General features: G+C 48.5%; 8 protein-coding genes across 8 annotated transcripts; 4 read left to right on the top strand and 4 right to left on the bottom strand.

The window, feature by feature from the left end:
* Nucleotides 1–48: 48 nt before the first annotated feature.
* Nucleotides 49–1,063, top strand: GGS25DRAFT_475986 (ribosomal protein L34Ae). Its single transcript, XM_049259758.1, has 3 exons — nucleotides 49–174; nucleotides 263–386; nucleotides 641–1,063. The coding sequence occupies exons 1-3, from the start codon at nucleotides 137–139 to the stop codon at nucleotides 827–829; spliced, it is 351 nt and encodes a 116-aa protein (XP_049120148.1). The 5' UTR covers nucleotides 49–136; the 3' UTR covers nucleotides 830–1,063.
* A 287-nt stretch (nucleotides 1,064–1,350) lies between these two features.
* On the top strand, nucleotides 1,351–2,987 carry GGS25DRAFT_475983 (uncharacterized protein). The gene is made up of 2 exons (XM_049259757.1): nucleotides 1,351–2,091; nucleotides 2,156–2,987. The coding sequence occupies exons 1-2, from the start codon at nucleotides 1,623–1,625 to the stop codon at nucleotides 2,368–2,370; spliced, it is 684 nt and encodes a 227-aa protein (XP_049120147.1). The 5' UTR covers nucleotides 1,351–1,622; the 3' UTR covers nucleotides 2,371–2,987.
* Nucleotides 2,988–3,823: 836 nt separating this feature from the next.
* GGS25DRAFT_125123 (uncharacterized protein) lies at nucleotides 3,824–6,741 on the top strand. The gene is made up of 3 exons (XM_049256174.1): nucleotides 3,824–5,675; nucleotides 5,733–5,903; nucleotides 5,965–6,741. The coding sequence occupies exons 1-3, from the start codon at nucleotides 4,258–4,260 to the stop codon at nucleotides 6,371–6,373; spliced, it is 1,998 nt and encodes a 665-aa protein (XP_049120146.1). The 5' UTR covers nucleotides 3,824–4,257; the 3' UTR covers nucleotides 6,374–6,741.
* A 698-nt stretch (nucleotides 6,742–7,439) lies between these two features.
* On the bottom strand, nucleotides 7,440–8,797 carry GGS25DRAFT_125102 (uncharacterized protein). The gene is made up of 2 exons (XM_049256173.1): nucleotides 8,433–8,797; nucleotides 7,440–8,365 (listed from the first exon to the last, which is right to left on the bottom strand). Exons 1-2 carry the CDS (start codon nucleotides 8,502–8,504, stop codon nucleotides 7,523–7,525), a joined length of 915 nt encoding a protein of 304 aa, XP_049120145.1. The 5' UTR covers nucleotides 8,505–8,797; the 3' UTR covers nucleotides 7,440–7,522.
* Nucleotides 8,798–9,129: 332 nt separating this feature from the next.
* Nucleotides 9,130–11,875, bottom strand: GGS25DRAFT_125020 (GMC oxidoreductase). Its single transcript, XM_049256172.1, has 2 exons — nucleotides 11,599–11,875; nucleotides 9,130–11,346 (listed from the first exon to the last, which is right to left on the bottom strand). The coding sequence occupies exon 2, from the start codon at nucleotides 11,321–11,323 to the stop codon at nucleotides 9,575–9,577; it is 1,749 nt and encodes a 582-aa protein (XP_049120144.1). The 5' UTR covers nucleotides 11,324–11,346; nucleotides 11,599–11,875; the 3' UTR covers nucleotides 9,130–9,574.
* On the bottom strand, nucleotides 11,599–14,140 carry GGS25DRAFT_475963 (putative GMC oxidoreductase). Its single transcript, XM_049259756.1, has 4 exons — nucleotides 13,565–14,140; nucleotides 12,910–13,510; nucleotides 12,230–12,846; nucleotides 11,599–12,165 (listed from the first exon to the last, which is right to left on the bottom strand). Exons 1-4 carry the CDS (start codon nucleotides 13,890–13,892, stop codon nucleotides 11,960–11,962), a joined length of 1,752 nt encoding a protein of 583 aa, XP_049120143.1. The 5' UTR covers nucleotides 13,893–14,140; the 3' UTR covers nucleotides 11,599–11,959.
* Nucleotides 14,141–15,263: 1,123 nt separating this feature from the next.
* On the top strand, nucleotides 15,264–16,284 carry GGS25DRAFT_124889 (uncharacterized protein). The gene is made up of 3 exons (XM_049256171.1): nucleotides 15,264–15,421; nucleotides 15,576–15,750; nucleotides 15,816–16,284. Exons 1-3 carry the CDS (start codon nucleotides 15,407–15,409, stop codon nucleotides 16,028–16,030), a joined length of 405 nt encoding a protein of 134 aa, XP_049120142.1. The 5' UTR covers nucleotides 15,264–15,406; the 3' UTR covers nucleotides 16,031–16,284.
* Nucleotides 16,285–16,299: 15 nt separating this feature from the next.
* Nucleotides 16,300–18,759, bottom strand: GGS25DRAFT_475958 (general substrate transporter). Its single transcript, XM_049259755.1, has 3 exons — nucleotides 18,087–18,759; nucleotides 17,853–18,018; nucleotides 16,300–17,778 (listed from the first exon to the last, which is right to left on the bottom strand). Exons 1-3 carry the CDS (start codon nucleotides 18,619–18,621, stop codon nucleotides 16,677–16,679), a joined length of 1,803 nt encoding a protein of 600 aa, XP_049120141.1. The 5' UTR covers nucleotides 18,622–18,759; the 3' UTR covers nucleotides 16,300–16,676.
* Between the last annotated feature and the right edge of the window lie 167 nt (nucleotides 18,760–18,926).

Here is an 18,926-nt window from a genome sequence, read left to right as displayed (position 1 = left end):
GCGGGCTCTAATGGTCCATCCCACAACATCTAAACTTCTTCACTAACCAAAAAAAAAAACACCAAAATTCAACCCTCACAAAAAAGTTGCAAAGGAACCTGTCAATCAACTCATTCCACCAGCAACATCAGTCAAAATGCCGGACAACCGAGTAACCTATCGCCGTCGCAACCCGTATGTTGACCTCCTCGATTTAAATACCATTTAGATTCGAGTTTTGCTCGTCTCCAGATTCGCGCAATGCTAACATTAATGGTTCAAGGTACAACACCACCTCCAACAAGACCAGAGTCATCAAGACTCCCGGTGGTGAGCTACGAACCCTTCACATCAAGAAGCGAGGAACTGCCCCGAAATGTGGTGACTGCGGTGTCAAGCTCCCTGGCGTAAGTTTTTCAGTTATTATTTGCTTGAGTTACCGTTGGGCCAGATGGGAATGGAATCGAATACACTCAGTATGACAGCAACTTGCGCCAACGCGACTGAGACTGAATCAAGTTTATATATCCTTACGATTTGATTCTATTTAAACAAAGAGTTTCTGGGGTGGTTTTGTTTCGGGGTCAAGCTTGTTATGGCTATTGTGAATTGCGAATTCAATCGAGCACAAAGCATGGCTAACATGATTCTTTTACAACAGGTTCCCGCCCTACGACCTCGTGAATACTCCCAGATCTCACACCCCAAGAAGACCGTCCAGCGAGCGTACGGTGGTTCGCGATGTGGCAACTGCGTGCGAGACCGCATCGTACGTGCATTCCTGATCGAGGAGCAGAAGATCGTCAAGAAGGTGCTCAAGGAGCAAAGTGAAGGCTCCAAGAAGAAATAAACCCTACAAGGCTACTCAGGGATGAATTGGTTCGGTCGTCATTGCTTTGGGTGTTAAGAGGTACAGGGCTGCATGTCATGCGAACGGCTTATGAAAAGCCGCTTCTGTTTCTAAGGCTTCTTCTCATAGTCTAGATGATCGGAATGGTATCAACGACATCAGGACTTTACCAATGTGTTTTATCGGTCTTTTCGTATTCCCGATGTATTGTGATACATGATAATATTTCCCGCAGACTTCGTGAACGTGGTAAAGTGTTGTTTATGAACAGCTAACCAAATTATTGCCCCGTATCAGTCCACGACTTCTTACATACCTAGTTTTTGCTTGTGTGTGCAAGAATACACAGACTGTCAATTTCTAGCCCACTGTAGAGAGAACATTATATTACCTGGCAGCGTATTCTCGTAGACATCCCATTCGAAACTTATGTGTAGAGCGAGGGGTCGATTAGCTATTTATAGAGTCTAGACCTATAATAGAGAATTGCTGGATGACCTTGAAACTTTAACATGAAATGAGTGAATCCCCCTTAATGCTGTGATAGGTACAACTACTAGTAGTACATGATTGTACATCAGGATAGTACAGTATCGAAACCTTTTATTTCCCCACTGTACAAGCTTCTCCAAAAACGATGACATTAAATCAATCTTTTCTTTGCGCAAACTCCCAGCTCTTAGCTCTTGCGACAATAAGAAAAGTTAGGAAAAACAGCTCCAAACTTACTGTCGATTTAGCACAATGGGATTTATCACTACTTCAAGGTAGTACATATATATAGCAGTCAATCATGGCTTCTTTAATACGCGCATGCCGGCCTGCAACCCAATTCGCTTCAGCCCTGCGAAAAGAAGGGTGCCAGGTCCAGCGCCCACTGTCAACAGCAAAGAAATCTCTAGCCTGCAACGCGACAAGCCACGGATATTTTCCAGCTTCGCGCACAATATCACCCTTCCATACAACCACCTCGCACAACAAGGGGCGTGATGAGCCACCTACGACCGACTTTGGAGCTATGGACGTGTTGGGCAATACGCCAGCTCCCTCTACCGCCATCGACGCTTGCATGCCCGACGGCTTCCGATTCAACAACGGCTCTAGGGTCCTCGATGGCGGGGGTGTCATACTAGTCGGCGGCGAAGCCTTCGCTTGGCGGCCCTGGTTACCCGGCGGCGAGAATCGCCTATTGAATAAGAAAGGACAGTGGGAAGTGGCCAAAGAGGCATTCGGTCTACTAAGTTTGATTTGGCCTCGGCCAGGTGAGGAGTGCTCGAATTATATCATGACGGAAGAAAGGCTCACTGACTAATTGGCACTACTCAGACCTGTTGATACTAGGCCTTGGCCCGGAGATCCGCCCGATAAGCCCCGACTTGAGGAAGCATTTAAGCAGCCTGGGCATGAAGGTAGAGGTCCTAGATACGCGGAATGCGGCGTCGCAATTCAACTTGCTTGCTACGGAGAGGGGCATTGACGATGTTGCGGCTGCACTGATACCGATTGGCTGGAAAGAGGGAGTCGGAGCACTCGCTCGGTAAGCTGTACAACATTTGCACGATGCCAGTATAACTACCTAGGTAGAGATGGCAGCACTCGAATTTTAACTTGTGTCGCCGAGCTACGGAACGCCACGACAAACACTTACCGCTAGCCCATTTTCCCATGTACCACTAAAAGAGGATTTGCTTGCTTAAGGGGAAAAGGGGCGGGGGGGATAGAATGGGACTCTGCGGAGTTCGTAAGAACAAAAAGGGGGAGGCACTATTTAGATGCATTGGGCATAATCAGTTGACTTGGTGGTGAATATGTAGAGATTCTTAGGTTGGAAAACTCACTTTTCGTGTGACCTTACTTGAAAGACACGATCAGGTACCAATGATAATTGCTAAGACATGTGGCATTGTGGCTGCTACCTAGTGGGAACCTGAAAGGATGCCAGCTGAGCTTGAAGTACTTGGATATGTCATCACATACATATATCGTGATAGTTACTTACTGTAGTTAGGTACCTGGGTTGAAATCTCCCCTATTTCCTACGCAACCATACCTAGAACATCATGATAGAACATCATGATATTATGTACGCTTCGGGGGTATGTATCTTACCTAGGGTACCTATGTAGAGTAGGTAAATTAATATGCATGACGTCTGTGACTCTGTGTATCTTGAAATCTTTCTTATTTAATATCTGCATGCGGTTGTTCCAGTTAGGTGTCTAGCAAGGTATAGCCTTGCATTTTGTGGCTGGAAGTAATACTCCTGATTGGACAATAAAAATCAATCCAATTATAGCCTCTTTTGTCAACACGTTGAGGCGCTATGACGAGTTAGTGGCTGAAAGGTATGGCATTTTTCTCTCACCGGCGTTACCCAAAAGCCTGTGTGTTAGGGGTGTCAGGGTGTCAAAAGGTACCCGTGCTACCCGTGCTACCCGTTCTAGTATTGTACAGTACTACCTGCAGCGTGCTAAACCTTTGGCTGATAATTGCCTAGCTGAACTTGCCCACACATGCATCCATTCAACGACATGCTGTACAACACATCTAGGCGGGTGATATCTTCGCTATTATCATACTAATAACCTTGGAAGTACCTAACCTACATACCTTATTCACCAGTACATGTAAGTCTCTTTTTGCTCAAATGTTTGTGTTGAGCCATTATACTCCATCATATATATATTGTATATATATTGTATAACCTACTTCAGCTTTATTAATCTAATCATTTGGCATAATCATTGAAGCCCAACGAGTGATTGGGTTTTTTGTTTTTAGGTTATCACGTCCTTGGTTCCTAAGAATTTCCTAGTCATTAGGAGATTGACTAGGAGACTGACTAGGAGGATTAAACGGGAGACTCATTGCGATCGCTGGCATATCTCATGTGGGAGTCACATGCGATCTACCATTATCTCGACGGGTTATAGACAGAATACCTACAGTATTTAAGCTGGGTCGTTGCCTGAGACATCCATTATCTGAGTTGGGAGAAGAAAGGAAGTCAACCTTAGCAAAATTGATGGTATTCAATTACAACAATTACAACAATTACAAAAATCCTCGTCGTCGCTTCCGTTTGCAATCGATATAGGCAGGTACCTACTTAAACTGAAATAAAGTGGTAAGTGCAATTCATCCATTTATCAAAGTTGATCCATCTTATCTGCTCACTTCACACCCTCACCCTCACTCTCACTCTCACTTATCCTTCACTTTCCCTCTCTCTCCCCTCCGAATCGCTGAACCATGATGAGCAATTCCATTTCCACTCTTCTTTCGACATCGTCAAATTACCACATTACATCACTTTCCACACCATACCACATCATACCACTAATTGATTCACACTCTTCTTATCCTTTTTCTATGCACCTACGAGCTTGCTGCCCACATAAGGTCACATACCAGATCGATTATTTACCATGACCTCTTCTTCTGCAGCGTCGTCTTTGTACAAGGCCAGACATATTGTCGTAGGCCTCACTGTTGTTTTGGGGAGTGCATGGTATCTACGGCAACGAATGGCTAAGAACCGAGCCAACGGCGCCGATTCGAAAGATGCTGATGCCGCTGACCCCCCGCTCCTCCGGAAGCACTCCGAGGTGAAATCATACACTGCTTCCCGAAGTGGTATCACCTATCCCGGCATCCGAGTCTTTTATCGCCGTCATCCCAAGGCAGATGAGCTTCCTCGAGATCCCGCCCCACTACCTCTCCTGGTATTCATCCATGGTCTTGGCGGATCCGTCGCTCAGTTCCATCCTCTTCTCACCAGTCTTAGTAATTCCGCATCTTGCCTAGCCGTTGATTTTCCTGGTTGCGGCCTCTCTCAATTTGCCCCGTCATCGTGGGACGCCTACACTTCGGATGCCCTGACCGACTTGCTCGAGACCATTATTGAAGGTTACCGAGAGAAGGATCAAGGAGTCGTCTTGATTGCTCACAGCATGGGAACAGCCGTCGCGGCTCGCATCGCAAATCCACAATCGGCGTATTACCTGCGGCCTCCTTCTCATGTGATGGGACTGGTCGCGATCTGTCCCGTCTCTGGACCGCCATCTCCAGGAACAGTGCGTAACTTCCGCGTGCTCCTACGGCTTCCAGAGTTCATCTTCAACATGTGGCGCGCGTGGGATCGGTGGGGCGGATCTGAGAGCGCAAGCGTCAAACGCTTCGTTGGGCCTGGTGGGGACCTCGAGACCCGGCAGCTTCAGAACAAGTTCAACAGCCAGAGCCGGACACCCGTCTTTCGTCGCATGGCTTGGGGACTCTTACCCAGTCATTTTGTCGATGGGAAACCGGCTGACGGACTGTTTGGCGAACCAACTTGGGCCGGCCTTGACATTCCTGTTTACCTGATCGGCGGCGAACATGACACAGTAACATCACCGAAAGAAGTTGAAAAGATTCGGGGCATGCTTGACTCGGGAACGAGTTCGGCCAATCAAGCATCTTCACCCAGCTCCCCCAGCAAAGCCCGCGCTATTTCACCTACCACGGCCGAAGAACGTGTAAATATCGATTCCGTGACTTCAGTAAATGCCACAATAAATCCAGGGGAGCACATGCCGCGATCGATCGACACTATTACTGATGAAGATTTTGCGCGAAAGAAACAGCCGATGTCAAACATAGAAGATCACTATGAAGATCCGACTACGCCCAGAGATCAGGAATCAGTTAGCAATATCCCTTCACAGCCCCGACATCCAGCCAAAGTGGTCAAAACCTCAATACTCCCTACAGGGCACGCTATGATGTACATGTCGACAACCGTTCGTACCTTAGCAGGACTAATTGGCGATTTTATGAATGATCATATCACCGGCCGGTTTTCTCTGTAGGTTTAGGTCTTGCAAATCTCGTGCTATTTCGTGAAACTGATATTTTTACACAGTGGCTGGCAACTACAGCATCTTTCTCGGGACGGCAAGTGGGATGTCAAGAATTTGGCCAAATGGAAAAGTGTCCGACCTGTTTCTGATCCCATTGGCGGTATATTCCGAGCCATGAAGACTCTACGCGAGGTCGACGAGGAGCATTCCCCCAAAATCTTCACGGCCAACTGGTATGTGCCATCACACCTCGCAATCCTAAGCGAGTTCACCAGTAACTAATTTATTATCCAGGGGAAACATCATCAAGGATATTATTGATATTAGCCATGACAATCCCGTCTATGACCCTAAGAGCTTCGGAGAGGGGATCAAGTACCATAAATTCCCCACAGTATCAAAGATTCCCCCAACCGACACAGAGGTGGCACAATTCATCAAGCTGGTGGATGCAATCCGTGATGATCAAAAGATTCGCGCCTCCTCGGAACCGGATTGGAGTGATGACCATGTTATTGGCGTGCACTGTCACTATGGATTCAACCGCACTGGCTACTTCCTTGTATGCTACCTAGTAGAGCGCTGCGGATACGGCGTTCAAGAAGCGATCGATGCCTTTGCAACTGCGAGGCCTAATGGGATTCGCCACTCGCACTTCCTCGATCGTCTGTTCGTCCGTTATACGCTCCCTTCCCGAGAATGAGTTTATACCCAAGTAGGTTAAGCACCTGCGTCTTAGAATTGATATTCGACAGTCTCGTCACCGGGTTGATTTTTATTGACAAGATTCATTTTTGGGGGTTTTTGGGTTTAGATATTCTTTAGCAACTGGGAAGGATGGTCTTTGGAGTTGGGCGACCTTGATGTTACTATCTTGTATGATTACCAGTACCTACATGTAAGGTGCCTAGGTACATAGGGTACCCTGTTGTATTGTATTTATGTTCCTGCAGTATGTGTAGGTGGGCTTTTCGATTGATAGCAGTGGTGTTTATATAATCCTCTTTCCACTTTTCGTTGGTGGCTACTTTCTATAGGCATCTAATTTGAAGCATTCTAGATTGCCTATAATGATGACGATGCAATGCTTACTAGGTACCTGCCTACCTGTTTGTGTAAGATAACACACAGGCCGACTTCACACCATGTTATCTGTTACCCTGAAGATAAAAGTAGTTTAAGTTTCTTTCTTCCTTTCTTCTTCTTAAACACACACATAACAGAAGAAAACTATTATCTTTTAACCATGTTTTTATTAGTTTCAGTATGCCTATCTGCCCTCCTGCCTGCCTGCCTAACCTAGAACTAACTAACCTAGCCATAACCATTGGAAAGAAAGCCTAGGTAGGTAGGTAGATAGGTAGGTAGGTAGGTAGAACTTCCACCTCTCCTTTTCTCCCCAAGACAACGTAGTAGGGTTAGCCTAGTCCCGAACCAGGAAGGGGGTATCATTTTAAAAGAAAAAACCAGAACGAAAAAAGAAGAAAACGCGGAAATGGAAAAAGGGACTGTTGAATGCGTGACGTGACACATTCACACGTCCGGATCCGCCATAAAAAAAAAAAAACGCAACCATGACGTCCCTTTTTTTCAACCCCTCCCCCTTTCCATAGAAAGGGGACCCCCCTGGTTCACGCAGAGAAACCGAAACAGAAACGCCGAATGTCTCCCTCCTATTATGTCCCATTATCTGCGATCATCGCCGTAGCATCGTAGTGTCATCGCGCAAAGCACCGAGGATGCTGATTCTCGGTGATGCGTCGTAAGTAGAAAGCAAGGACCGATCAGGCAAACTCCTGGAGAGTAGCACCTATCTCTCATCTCCCATCTCCTAGGTATCTTCCCATCGACCTTAAGTCTCTATCCTGTTCTCTTCCGTTCGGCTCTTCTCCGCCCCCTTCTTCTGTCCCGCAACCTTCACCGCCACGTGTCCGTTATCCTGGGCCCCACTGCCGTTAGTGTCATCGTCGTCGTTGTTGTCGTCGGGGAGGAGTGGATACGAGTATCGCTTCTGGTCCTCGCGGCTGATGCGGCGGAAGGGGATGGCTTTCTCGGCTGTGCTGCTCACGGCCTCGTAGTCCCTGAGAGCGGCGAGGAAGGCGTTGTGGGATTCGAGGTCTTGGCTGGCGTCGGCAGTGATGGTAGTGATGGTGGGCTTGTTGTTTTCCGCGATGGGAGCGGTGACGGTGACGGTGATGGTGGACAGTGCTCTCTTCTCTCCTTGGTTCTTCTCTTTCAAGGTAAGGGGCTCGTCGTCTGTGAGTGAGAGCTTGCGCACACGCTTCTGGGTGGGCGTGGGTTCTGTTTCGTGCGGCCACGTCGAAGAGACACCCGGGATGCAGAGCAGAGTCTTGGGGAGGTAGCTGTCCTCTTTTGCTTCTTGTACTTGCACTTCGACGTTGTGTGACGGAGAGGCTGTTTGCAGCATGCGCTTCTGCGTGAAGGAAATGTTGCTGCTGCCGGCTTGGATGGTGGGCGGGACGGTCTTGCCGGATGTGGACACCTCTTGGCTGCCGCAGCCGACGGCGGCGGTCGAGGGCGCGGTCACGGATTCACCAACGTTGCGGTTCGCTTGGTTGGTGTTGGCGGTCTGTTGCTGCCCGTTGCTGAGAGGGCGCGCGTACAGCGCTGGGTCGGGCTGCTCCCAGGCGATCCATGATGTGGATCGCTGTTGTTGGTAGACTGTCACACGAGTCTGGAAGACTGGTTAGTGGAAGTGTACATGTAGAGAATCATATTTTGGGTATGGAGATTTGACTGACTGAAGTATTGACAAAGCCTCGCGTGGTATTTTGGCGACCAGCACGGGTCAATGTACGAATGATAGCACTCATTGTGTCGGATTGTGCAGATGCGGATTGGATATTTATGTGTGTGAGATTTGAATACCTATGTAAGGTGATTTTCGAGGAGCGACTTTCTCGAAGGTGTGTTGTTGTATTGTATTTTTTTATGTGAGTCGCAGAAAGACCTTGAAAAAAAGGGAAGATGATGATATGGAAGAGGAAGTTATCGTCTTGTGCTATTCAGAAGTACGTGGAAGGTACGAGGTTGTTGTTTGCTTTCGGCGAAAGGAAGTAAGTCAAGACTCAAGACTCAAGAGTCACAAATAATAATTCAATCTTAAAGTTCGTCAGCACCCAGAGTGAGTAAGGCGCCCTGTTCCTTTTCTTTATCTTTTTATGTATTTTTCATCTTATTCTTTTGGATGTGGTTAATCAAGGTTGAAAGTTAATGGGAATATGGTACTGGTGAAAAGGAAAAAAAGGAAAAAAAGGGTGAGGGAAAAGGCGTGAATTTCACCTTGAGGAGAGAGAGTTAATCTCACGATTTCCCTTAGGTTGACTTTGGGAATTCCATTTTGGCCCTGTTCGATTAAATGTAAATACTTTTCAACACACACTTGGCAAAATAAACATCTTGTCATCTGTGCCTGAAAAGCGACGCCGACGCGAAACTTTATAAACTCAACCCTATAAATAAATAATCGTGTGCCCCTGTGCGCCCTTGTGTGCCCCTTTACTTTTAAGTTGCCTAGTACCTACCTACCTACATAGTAAGCTGATGTGGGAAACTAGATGCCTGGGTACCTCACTTTGAACGATCATATTCCCTCGGGAGAGTTGAGCTAAATATAGGTATTAATAGGTATAGCCTATCCTCATCAACCCCCGTACGGAATAGCTAACCTTAACCCTTCTTGCTATCAATATTTGACACCACGATAGCTGTTGGTGTTGTGGGTAGTACGTAGGTACAAGTACAGTGCAGATCTAAGGCTAGATCAAACTCCACACCTCTGTGATCTATTTGCACGGATCTCACTACCTACCCAGGCAACTAACATTTGGTGTGTGGCTTTAAGGTTAGCTGCCCAGGTAACTTTATGATTTAGGGGTAGGTACTATATATCCACCTCAGCCGCTCCACGGAGCCCCTCCTTGAGTATCGTAGCCGCGAACTCAGCTAGAGCGTACACCGAAGCTTGAAGATGACAAGTAGGCAGTCGCGGGACTGCGCTCGAGTCGACGACTCTCAGGTTCTGTGTCCCCTTCACTTTAAAGTCCCGATCCAGAACCTTTCCGAGAGAGCATGTACCCGCTGGATGATGAAACGAGCGAGCCGCCCCATACAGCGCGGCTTTGATGTCCTCATCGGCGGTGACATTTGATCCGGGGTAAATCTCGTTAGCGTTCACCGAGCGCATGGTATCGGAGCGCATCATGGTCAGGAGACGCCGGTAGCCGTACAAGGCAATGGCCATGTCGGATTCGGAACCGAAGTAGTTCGTATCGAGCAGCGGCTCATCTCGCCAGTCGGAGGTATTCAGGCGCACAGATCCCGATGCCTCGGGCTGTACGAGAGCTGAGAACGCCGAGATCGCATTGGCGTCGTCAGGTGCTGGGAGTGATGCCGAGGATGTGTACTGATACAAAAGATGCGGGCGGTCCTTGGGCAAAGATTTCGGAAAGGTGACGTTGACCCCGAGGCCATCCAGGATTTCATCGGACAGTCTCTCTGCGAAGAACGAGGAACCGCCCGTCGATGCGAGTGGTCCTGTAGCATTCTCTCTATACTCGGCTAAGAAGGGGGCAAGAAGTGCTGGGTCTCTCAGCTGTTTCGCTGTAATGATATCCGGTGTCGCGTTGAACATGGTGACGACGTAGTGATGATCGAAGAAGTTCAAACCTACCTCTGGACTCTCGGCCACGACAGGTATACCGAGTTCCTCAAGATGCTGTCTCGGACCAACCCCCGAGAGGAGAAGCACGCGAGGTGAGTTGACGGCTCCTGCACTCACGATCGTCTCTTTTGCCTTCACGGTATAAGTCTTGTTGGCCAAGAGTTCCACGTAATCCACCCCGATAGCCCTGGTTCCCTCAAAATTCACCTTAATAACTCTGCTTACATGCATTAATTTGACGTTAGGCCGCGCTGCCAATTCAAATCCATACGCCGGAAGAGCATAGGACCTCGTCGAGTTCGTGGGATTAATGCTACGGGGTCCGCCAATCATCATCCCTATGCCGTCCCCGGATGTCAAGTCGGCTCCTCTCTGCGCACCATTGACCAGCCACGTATTCACAAACGAGCTGTCAATTGGAACTCGTTGTCCAGACGATTCGTAACTGACATTGACATGACTGTCACCAAACTTTGTCCTATCGATGACCTGGTCGTAATCGTGGTCCGGAGGCACGAAGAGATTTGTGCTTTTTCCAAAATATTCCACCAAGTTGTCCCACCGTAACCCGTCTAGGCCTGTGAGCTCCGCCCACTCGTCAAAGACCGAGCTTGCCCCTCGGCAATACGCCATGATGTTTATCGCCGTCCCGCCGCCAAACCCGTTGCCTTGGTGTAGGTACGGTGCCTCCCCGCCCAGGGTCGCCTGCGGGGTAGATGTGAAATTCCAAGAAAACTGGGTTCCCTGTAGCTGACCAGCGTACCGCGGTGTGGTGATGGTCTCGTTGGTATATGTATCCGGCCCATTTTCTAAGAGCAACACTTGGAAGTCTGGGTCCTCCGAGAGTCTCGACGCGAGCACAAAGCCGGCTGGGCCCCCACCAACAATGACAGCATCGTATAGGCCAGGCACAGCAACTATAGACTCTATATAGAGCAAGAACAGCTGGAAACTAAGATTGATTCTCATGACACTTTCTGTAAGATTGGAATCTACAGACAGGTTAGTGTCCTTAGTTATGGATATGCCTAGGTTAGTCAAGTGCTAGGTAGGAAGTTAAGTCCATTATTTATACAGGAAGGAAGTAGTAAGCAGCCACTCGGGAATACTCAACCCATCTTGGACCAAATTTGGAGAATGGTCTCAATCTATATGCATGCATATGTATGTATACCCAGGTACCTAAGCCTCGGATGGAGAGCAAAGCATGGAGGTAAGCAAGGAATTACTAGGCAATCACGTACCTACTATACCGTAGAAATCCTAGGTCGTATTTTGAGAGATTCCCACAGCTTCCATTGTCGGTGGAAGAATATCAGGATATATACAATGATACCGATTTTGTACCTGGCCCTCTATTCAATTGTATAATTTTACATGGCCTATGTGTATATGAATATGGTGGCCTGCAGGTGCACAGTCAATACGAAAGAACCGATCCAGAGAAAACGTTGCAATATATGTCTTGCACTTTGCACTTGGGTGAGATGAAATGAACCGCGGGTGGTTAACTAGGTCTCAACGTACCTAGTATATATATACCTAGTACCTACCCAGGTACCTACATGCGTAGTACGCACGCATGAGCCTTTGAGATGGAATATACTAGACGTTCTTGATAAACTCTGCCGCCCTTTCGGCTACAGCGTAAAGCGTGGCAGTCAAATGACCGCTAATCTGGATCGGCAACACAGATGCATCTACCACTCGAACATTAGACGTGCCGTATACCTTGAGCTTTGAATCGACCACCCCACCAAGCTCGCGAGACATCATCGAGGCTGTCCCGATAGGATGATGGTTCGGCGTTACTATAGAGTATTCATGGTTATTACGATGTCTTATAAATCTGTAAGAATAATGCGAAGAACCTACGGAAATCCGCTATGAAGGTCGCCCATTGAGTATCTGTGGCGTTGCGCGGCAGATCGGTCTCACCGGGGACCAAGTTGGTAACAACGACATCGTCAATAGGGCCCGTGTACCAAAGGTTTTGCGATAGACGCCCGATCTTCGTTTGAAGGTCAAGATCGAAATCGATCAGAAAATACTTCGGGTCAATTAATGGATTGTTAATTTCTTGTGCCGAGCTTAGATGCACACTGCCGCGGGAGAAGGGCAACAGAAGCCAAAATGCGGAAACGAGAACGTTGTCGCCACCCGACGTTAGAGTCTCGGCGATAGTGATATTGGCTTTGAAGATAAGATCATGCTGTATGCGAAAGATTGATTCTACTTGGCTCGTGTTGATTCCATTATTCGCGTCTGAGATTTTCTTGGCCCAATCAGATAAGCTAGCTTCCGTCGCTGCTGCTACGGCAGCAGTCTGATTTCCGAATATATCTTGAGCTGTTGCAAAAGTTGCATACGGGGCAGTTCCAGTGATATTGATTTTTGAAGAATATTGGAGTGACACATTTGGCTGGTCTTGTAGGTGCTCACCTACTGCCGGAAGATCTATCCTCGTTTCAATACCAAACTTTTCGAGGATGCTAATATTGTTAACATGGATGTATACTCGAGGAGGTTTATACCCAACTAGCATTGTAACCTACCGATGATTTCCAACCCCAGAACGCTCAAGTATTAGTGGGCTTCTCAGCGCCCCAGCGGACAGTATGACCTCTTTTGTTGCCGCAATAGCAGCTATTTGCCCGTCAGGGGCTTGATATTCAACACCATCGGCTACAAGTGCACCGCCACTTGTCAATGAATCAGCCCATGTTATCTTCGTTACTGTTCCCTCGATGATCTCAAGATTCGGTCTTTTTTCAATAGGATAGTAATAGGCCCGAGCGGCGTCTTCTCGAATATTCGCGTCTCTGTCTAATGTTTGAGGCCAGACGCTGAACCCACGTACCTTCCCACCATTCACATCCGGATTCAAAGGGTAGCCCAAAATATCCCAAGCCTGTTGAGCCAGCCTATGGAGAGTTCCATTAATGAGTCGAAAGGGGTAGCCTGTCTTCACCAAGCCATCTTCACCATGATACTGTGGATCGAAGCTAGCACCAGCGGCTAGCTGAGCTGTGGTGGGCGGCGAGAATTTCTCAATCTTTTTCATGTATGGATATAGTGCATCCCAATTCCAACCATCATTTCCAAGGGAGTCCCAAATGTCGAATTGGGCTTTGTCGCCTCGGATGTAAGTCATGCCTGGGCGATTGGTTATTGAACACAGCCGAAGGAACTTGGCTATTCGATCCTTACCATTGATTGTGCTAGTTCCACCAATTGCTTTACCAGCATGAAAGGGGATTGACTTGTTATTACCCCCCGGCTGTGGTGTTGTAGTGTATTGCCAATCGATGTCGGTATCGAAGGCGCGAAGGAAAGCGCCCACGTCGGTAACATTGGGGTTGTTGCGGACATCGTGGCCCGGTTCAATGACGGCAACTCTGACATTCGGGTCCTCAGAGAGCCGGTTCGCAAGCACAAGCCCGCTGGTACCGGCGCCGGCAATCACGTAGTCAAACGATGCGCATCTTGCCTTGATACTACCAAAGACAAGTAATAATAGATGAATAACCAGTTCCATTGCCGACAACTATCAACTTCCACGCAAGAAGTATTGATAGTAAGACCAAACCCATGGGGACATTTTTTCAGCTGTCCCATACGCCATTCGTTCGTCATGCATGGTCCCAGCGCCGAAGGATTCAAATTCGGAGTTGCGGGGAATTGGTTGATGCTCAAACGCTGGAGATTGATTTCTTCGGGTTATGAGCAGACTGGTCACTGAGTACCGTCCATCGCGCCTGAGAGTCCTCACATACAAACTTTCTGACATTGCGACAGACTTATGTAAGTTACTAGGTAAATATGTACAATACGGACGGACGCTATACTTTATCGAGCTAGGCCACTGTAGCCGCCCTTCTTTCCCCCCTCGTTTCTCCAAACCATTAGTTACCTATAGCATTAACAACGTGGTCTGCGCTCTCTTTTCCTTTCGCTTTCTTTTTTCTGTCGCTCTCTTTTTTCTGTCGCTCTCCTTTTTCTCTGGATAACATCAATGATTGAAATCAATGGCTAAATTACTTAAGGCAATCATCTCGCGCCCGTGGCTCTAGTTGAAACCTAGCGAATGCAACGCTCTAATCCGGCGAGACTACTACCATATAGGTAGCTGGGCATTCACGATGCCAAGTGACATCAGCTTACAATTCCACCTATACCATCGTTAGGTTGGTGACCTTATTGTCTTTGCAGTTTCAGCAGCTCACAAGCCAAGCTACCTAGGTAGCTATTCTATACGCTAGGGTCTGCCGGTCACACACCTGCCACAGATCTTGCCGTTGATAGGCAGGTGACGAGTTGGGTAACCTTTTTATCTTTTTCAGGGGTAATAAGTCAACTCTTTGCTGATTAACCGGTAAGGCCCGACGAGCTGAGCGTGGCTTTCTGCCAATCATATGGTCAATCTCCATTTTGTTGTCGCTGTCCCGTGACAATCCCCCGCGCCCTGTCTCTCCGCATATAGCCCCTTTCAATATTCCAATCCCGTCTCCGTACCACCTTAAAATAAGGAAAACGGACCTGAGAAAGCTGGGCGACCGGGGGATAACTTATCTACCAGGTATCTATCCAAGTTGGACCGGCCCTCTCCGTGCCGAGATGATCCACGTGGTGGTAGTGGCCGATGCGATACGATAAATAGGCGATAGATGAATACCAAGGCAGGTAGGTAGGTAGACAGCTCCATCGCTGGTCGCGCTGCCTTTCCGAAAGGGGAAGGAAGCTGTACAACCCCCCTGCTGGTCATGTTCCGATCGACTTCGCATCACTGCCTTCTTCTGGGGAACTATCTGTCTATCTACACACAAGAGACACTTGTTTAGCGAATCGACCTATCCGTGTGTTCGGAGGTCTAGGATTAGAGATATTCACATGTAAACTTGCGCTCGTGAGCGGTTGTGTCGTGTCGGGTTATAAGTAGCAGGCCAGATACCTGCGAGGCATGAATAAGCGCCCATCTCTTGTTCAGCAACCTGTAGCTATACGCACTTCCACCTCGTCTCAAAACATCTTGCCGTAATACCTCTGCCCATCATGCTCGGCTCTAAGGTACGTCCACTTCCTGTGTGCATCGCTACTTGGGCGCGTCATACATTGTGCATCGACGGCAGCTCGAAGACAACAACCCCTTTCCCCCCCCAAGTAGCAGCATCATTAATTAGCGAGTACCTGAACACGGATGGACTAAACATTCTACATACAGATCCTCTCCACCATCCTCTTGGCGGCCGTCAGCGTGTCAGCACTCGCAGTGGAGAAAGTAGCCCCGAGGCAGAACGCCTGCGTGATCACCTGCGGCTCAATATGCTACTGGCAAGAGAGCGTCGACGAGGCCGTGCAGAAGGGCTTTGAGCTGTACCAAGCGGGCGACACCGTCGGTATGTTGGACCCCTGTCTTACTTCTCTCGCATTCCAAGACACTAACCAATTCTTCCGCCTGCAGGCTCCAACGACTACCCCCACCAGTTCAACAACCGCGAGGGCTTCGACTTCCCCGGCGCCTCCCCGTACTACGAGTTCCCCATCCTGAGCTCCTTCGTCCCTTACACCGGCGGCAGCCCCGGTCCCGACCGCGTCGTCTTCAACAGGGCCGGCACCTTCCAGGGGGGCATCACCCACACCGGCGCCAGCGGGAACAACTTCGTTGAATGTACTTAAGTCACTTAACTTAGGGTTGTGTCTAGTGGTTTTTTGCAAGCGAGCTTGTGTCCCGGGCTGATGGAAGTGTTAAGTCAGCCTGTAATGGTGATGCTTGGTGTATGCTGCACCTTCTAGGGTGCTCTCCTCATTATTATGGTCTACCTAGTAGCTTCAACGTTTTTGCTATGCTGTCATATAGCTTAACTAAGCTTATGCTATAGAGAACATGATAGCTACATATACCTACTAGTCTCGTACAAATGAATGAGCATCATAAAACACGAAGCATTGTATAGAGTGAGGTATCAATATATTATATTCCGACAATGAGTCCTTATAAATGCGACCATCCTATTCCCAAAGCCCTAATAATCACCAGAGTTATTTGAGTGTTGTAGAGTAGGAACTAATTGCAGTCCGTCATTCCACGCGCGGTACCTGCCGAGCGAGCATATGCCGCGTCGCTCGTATACACATACACACATATCTACACATGGTAGTAGCCAAATATGAATAAGCATATGTAAAGTATCGGAACCCTGTCCCGCAGTATTCGACCTGCATAGGCTAGCTTTTCTTGCACGCCTCCCATATCCATGCCATTACCCGAAATGATTCCCTGCTACCCATGATGTAAAGAGCTATTGATGCAGAAAACGAAGAATTATTGCTTCTGCGAAATCATCACCTCCTCGTTTTCGGCAATAGGTGCGGGCCGGTTGGGAGTCTTATTAAGCTCGTTCTCGCCGACGACGTTGAGGGTGCCCTCTAGCTTTAGGTGGTAGTCATTGTTGTGGCTGAGGGAAAATTCCTCCTCGTCGATGTGGCGGAAGGTAAAGTAGAAGATTATGGTTAGAACCCCACCAGCGATGGCCGGGCCGCCGAAATCCCACGTCAGATAGGGATCCGTAATGACGGATGAACAGGCCAATCCGATGGCGTAGGCGAAAGCCGTGTTTAATAGGTTAAGGGCTGACACGAGACCTCTCATGTTGACGGGAGCGCGGGAGTAAGCGATGCCGTAAGCGGGTACGTTGACGAACAGCTCCGAGATACCGCCGATAGCAAAAGGAATCGCCATCCACCAAATGCTAATGGGTGCCACACCAGTGCCAATTGTGCAGTCGCTGGAGCCATGGTCACCGCAAGGCGATTGTTGGTATGCGTAGTAGTTCAAGACCGTGTATGCAGCACCGCCGATCGAAGACATAGCAAGACCGGTCGTGATACGGGCGACGGGGCCGTAGTGGATGTTGAACCTCCGTAGAAGCGGGTAAAGGCCATAATTTAGAACTGGGGCCATCGCGATAATACTGAGTGAGTTGAAGTTGCTGATGACGTCGTTGGGAACGCCGTTGGTGGTTAGCATAGTCGACAGGAAGCTGGCTGCAGCTCCGAGACCATTGTCGTTGATGTACTGTATAGGGAAGAAGCAGAAAATCCCAGTGGCCTGGAAAGTACGTCGAACATCATCCACAAACTCATCGTTCCAGGTTGTCTTGTAGTTTAAGCCCATAGCTGCGATGTTCGAGGGCTTGGCCAAGTCCCAAAATCCGCGACGACCGATTCTCCTAATACCACCCCGTTTCAGGCAAATACCGAGAACTCGGAAGACGTTACCAAGATCACTCCCTCCTGGGGGATGAAGGATCAAACGCTTGTACAGGAACCAAAGAAGAAGCGGCAGAGGGAGGTAAAGCAGAAGAGGAATCAGGAAGGCTAGCCACCAGCCCACATACTTCTCAGAGTATGATGTAGCAACTCCCCTATAAATTTCAGTGTTAGAAATGCACCATAAGTATCTTAACAAAGAATAAATAGAGATTTTTTTTTTACTAACATGAAACCTCCAATGTTGATTAGAAGGTAAAACCAAAGCATAACACGCTCGGTTGTAGACTCGGGGTCTTGGATCACCCTCTCACCGTCGGCTGTGGTTATGACCTTAGGAACGGTTGTGGTCATCTGGTCGAGAAGTAGAGGCGAGACGTTGGGCTTGAACATGGCTGAAGTGTATCAAATTAGAATCGGCTGCTGCGGTCCAAGTGTTGACTTAATGAAACAGATAACTTACCAGCACCAATGGACAAAATATAGACGGAAAGGAAATAGGGGACCTTGGCCGTGCCGGCTGCTAAAAGGTCCTTGGCACCAGCTGCAACCATCAAGACGTGGGCAAGACCAAAGACAGCCACGCCCCAGCAGATGAGCATGAAACGGCCAGTCTTCACATCGGCGAGCCATCCAAACAACATAGGCAGTGCGTATGCTAATAAACTGAACGATTGGGTAACAGCATTGGCTGGGACGGTTCCCAATCCTAGCGCACCAGCCGTTTGCTGCGTGCCCTCGGGAGGTGCTCCGTAGCCGTTTCCGCCCACAGGTAGAGGTCGGTTAACATAATTGCTAATCAAGGGCTGTACACCATAGTAGGAAGCTCGTTCGCAGAATTCCACAATACAGATAAGATAGGCGACAACGGGCAAGTTGCCGGGTACTCGGCGTAAGGTTTTCAGCTCTTCATCAGTCGGCTTGCCCTCATAGTCATCCTCCATAACGGAGGGGTCGAGATATGGGGCGTGCGAATCACCCGGTGGTGTCTTCGCCATCTTCTCTTCTGCAGTGGGCGAAATGCTACGCTCGATATCTGAAGAGTTACCTGTAAGTTATGTTAGCAATGGTCAAAAGGATATTATAGCTAAGCGTAAGCATGGGTTGAGATCATACCCATTATTAATCCTTTTCTGCGACGCTTCGCAAAGTTAAGGCAAATGGCTGCGGTGCAGGAAAACGCATAGATTTCAGAAGAGTTCAACAGAGGGGAGCAGGGTAGGGGAGGACGGGGGCTTTATGCTAAATAAGATAAATAAGAATGACCCAGGATGGGATGGGATGGGGTGGGGTGGCGCACTAC

Source organism: Hypoxylon fragiforme (genome assembly GCF_022984875.1).
Source record: "Hypoxylon fragiforme strain CBS 206.31 chromosome Unknown GGS25scaffold_2, whole genome shotgun sequence".
Taxonomy (NCBI): Eukaryota; Fungi; Ascomycota; class Sordariomycetes; order Xylariales; family Hypoxylaceae; genus Hypoxylon; species Hypoxylon fragiforme.
The sequence above is the reverse complement of the archived record's forward strand: the minus strand, read 5'-3'. Positions and strand labels throughout refer to the sequence as shown.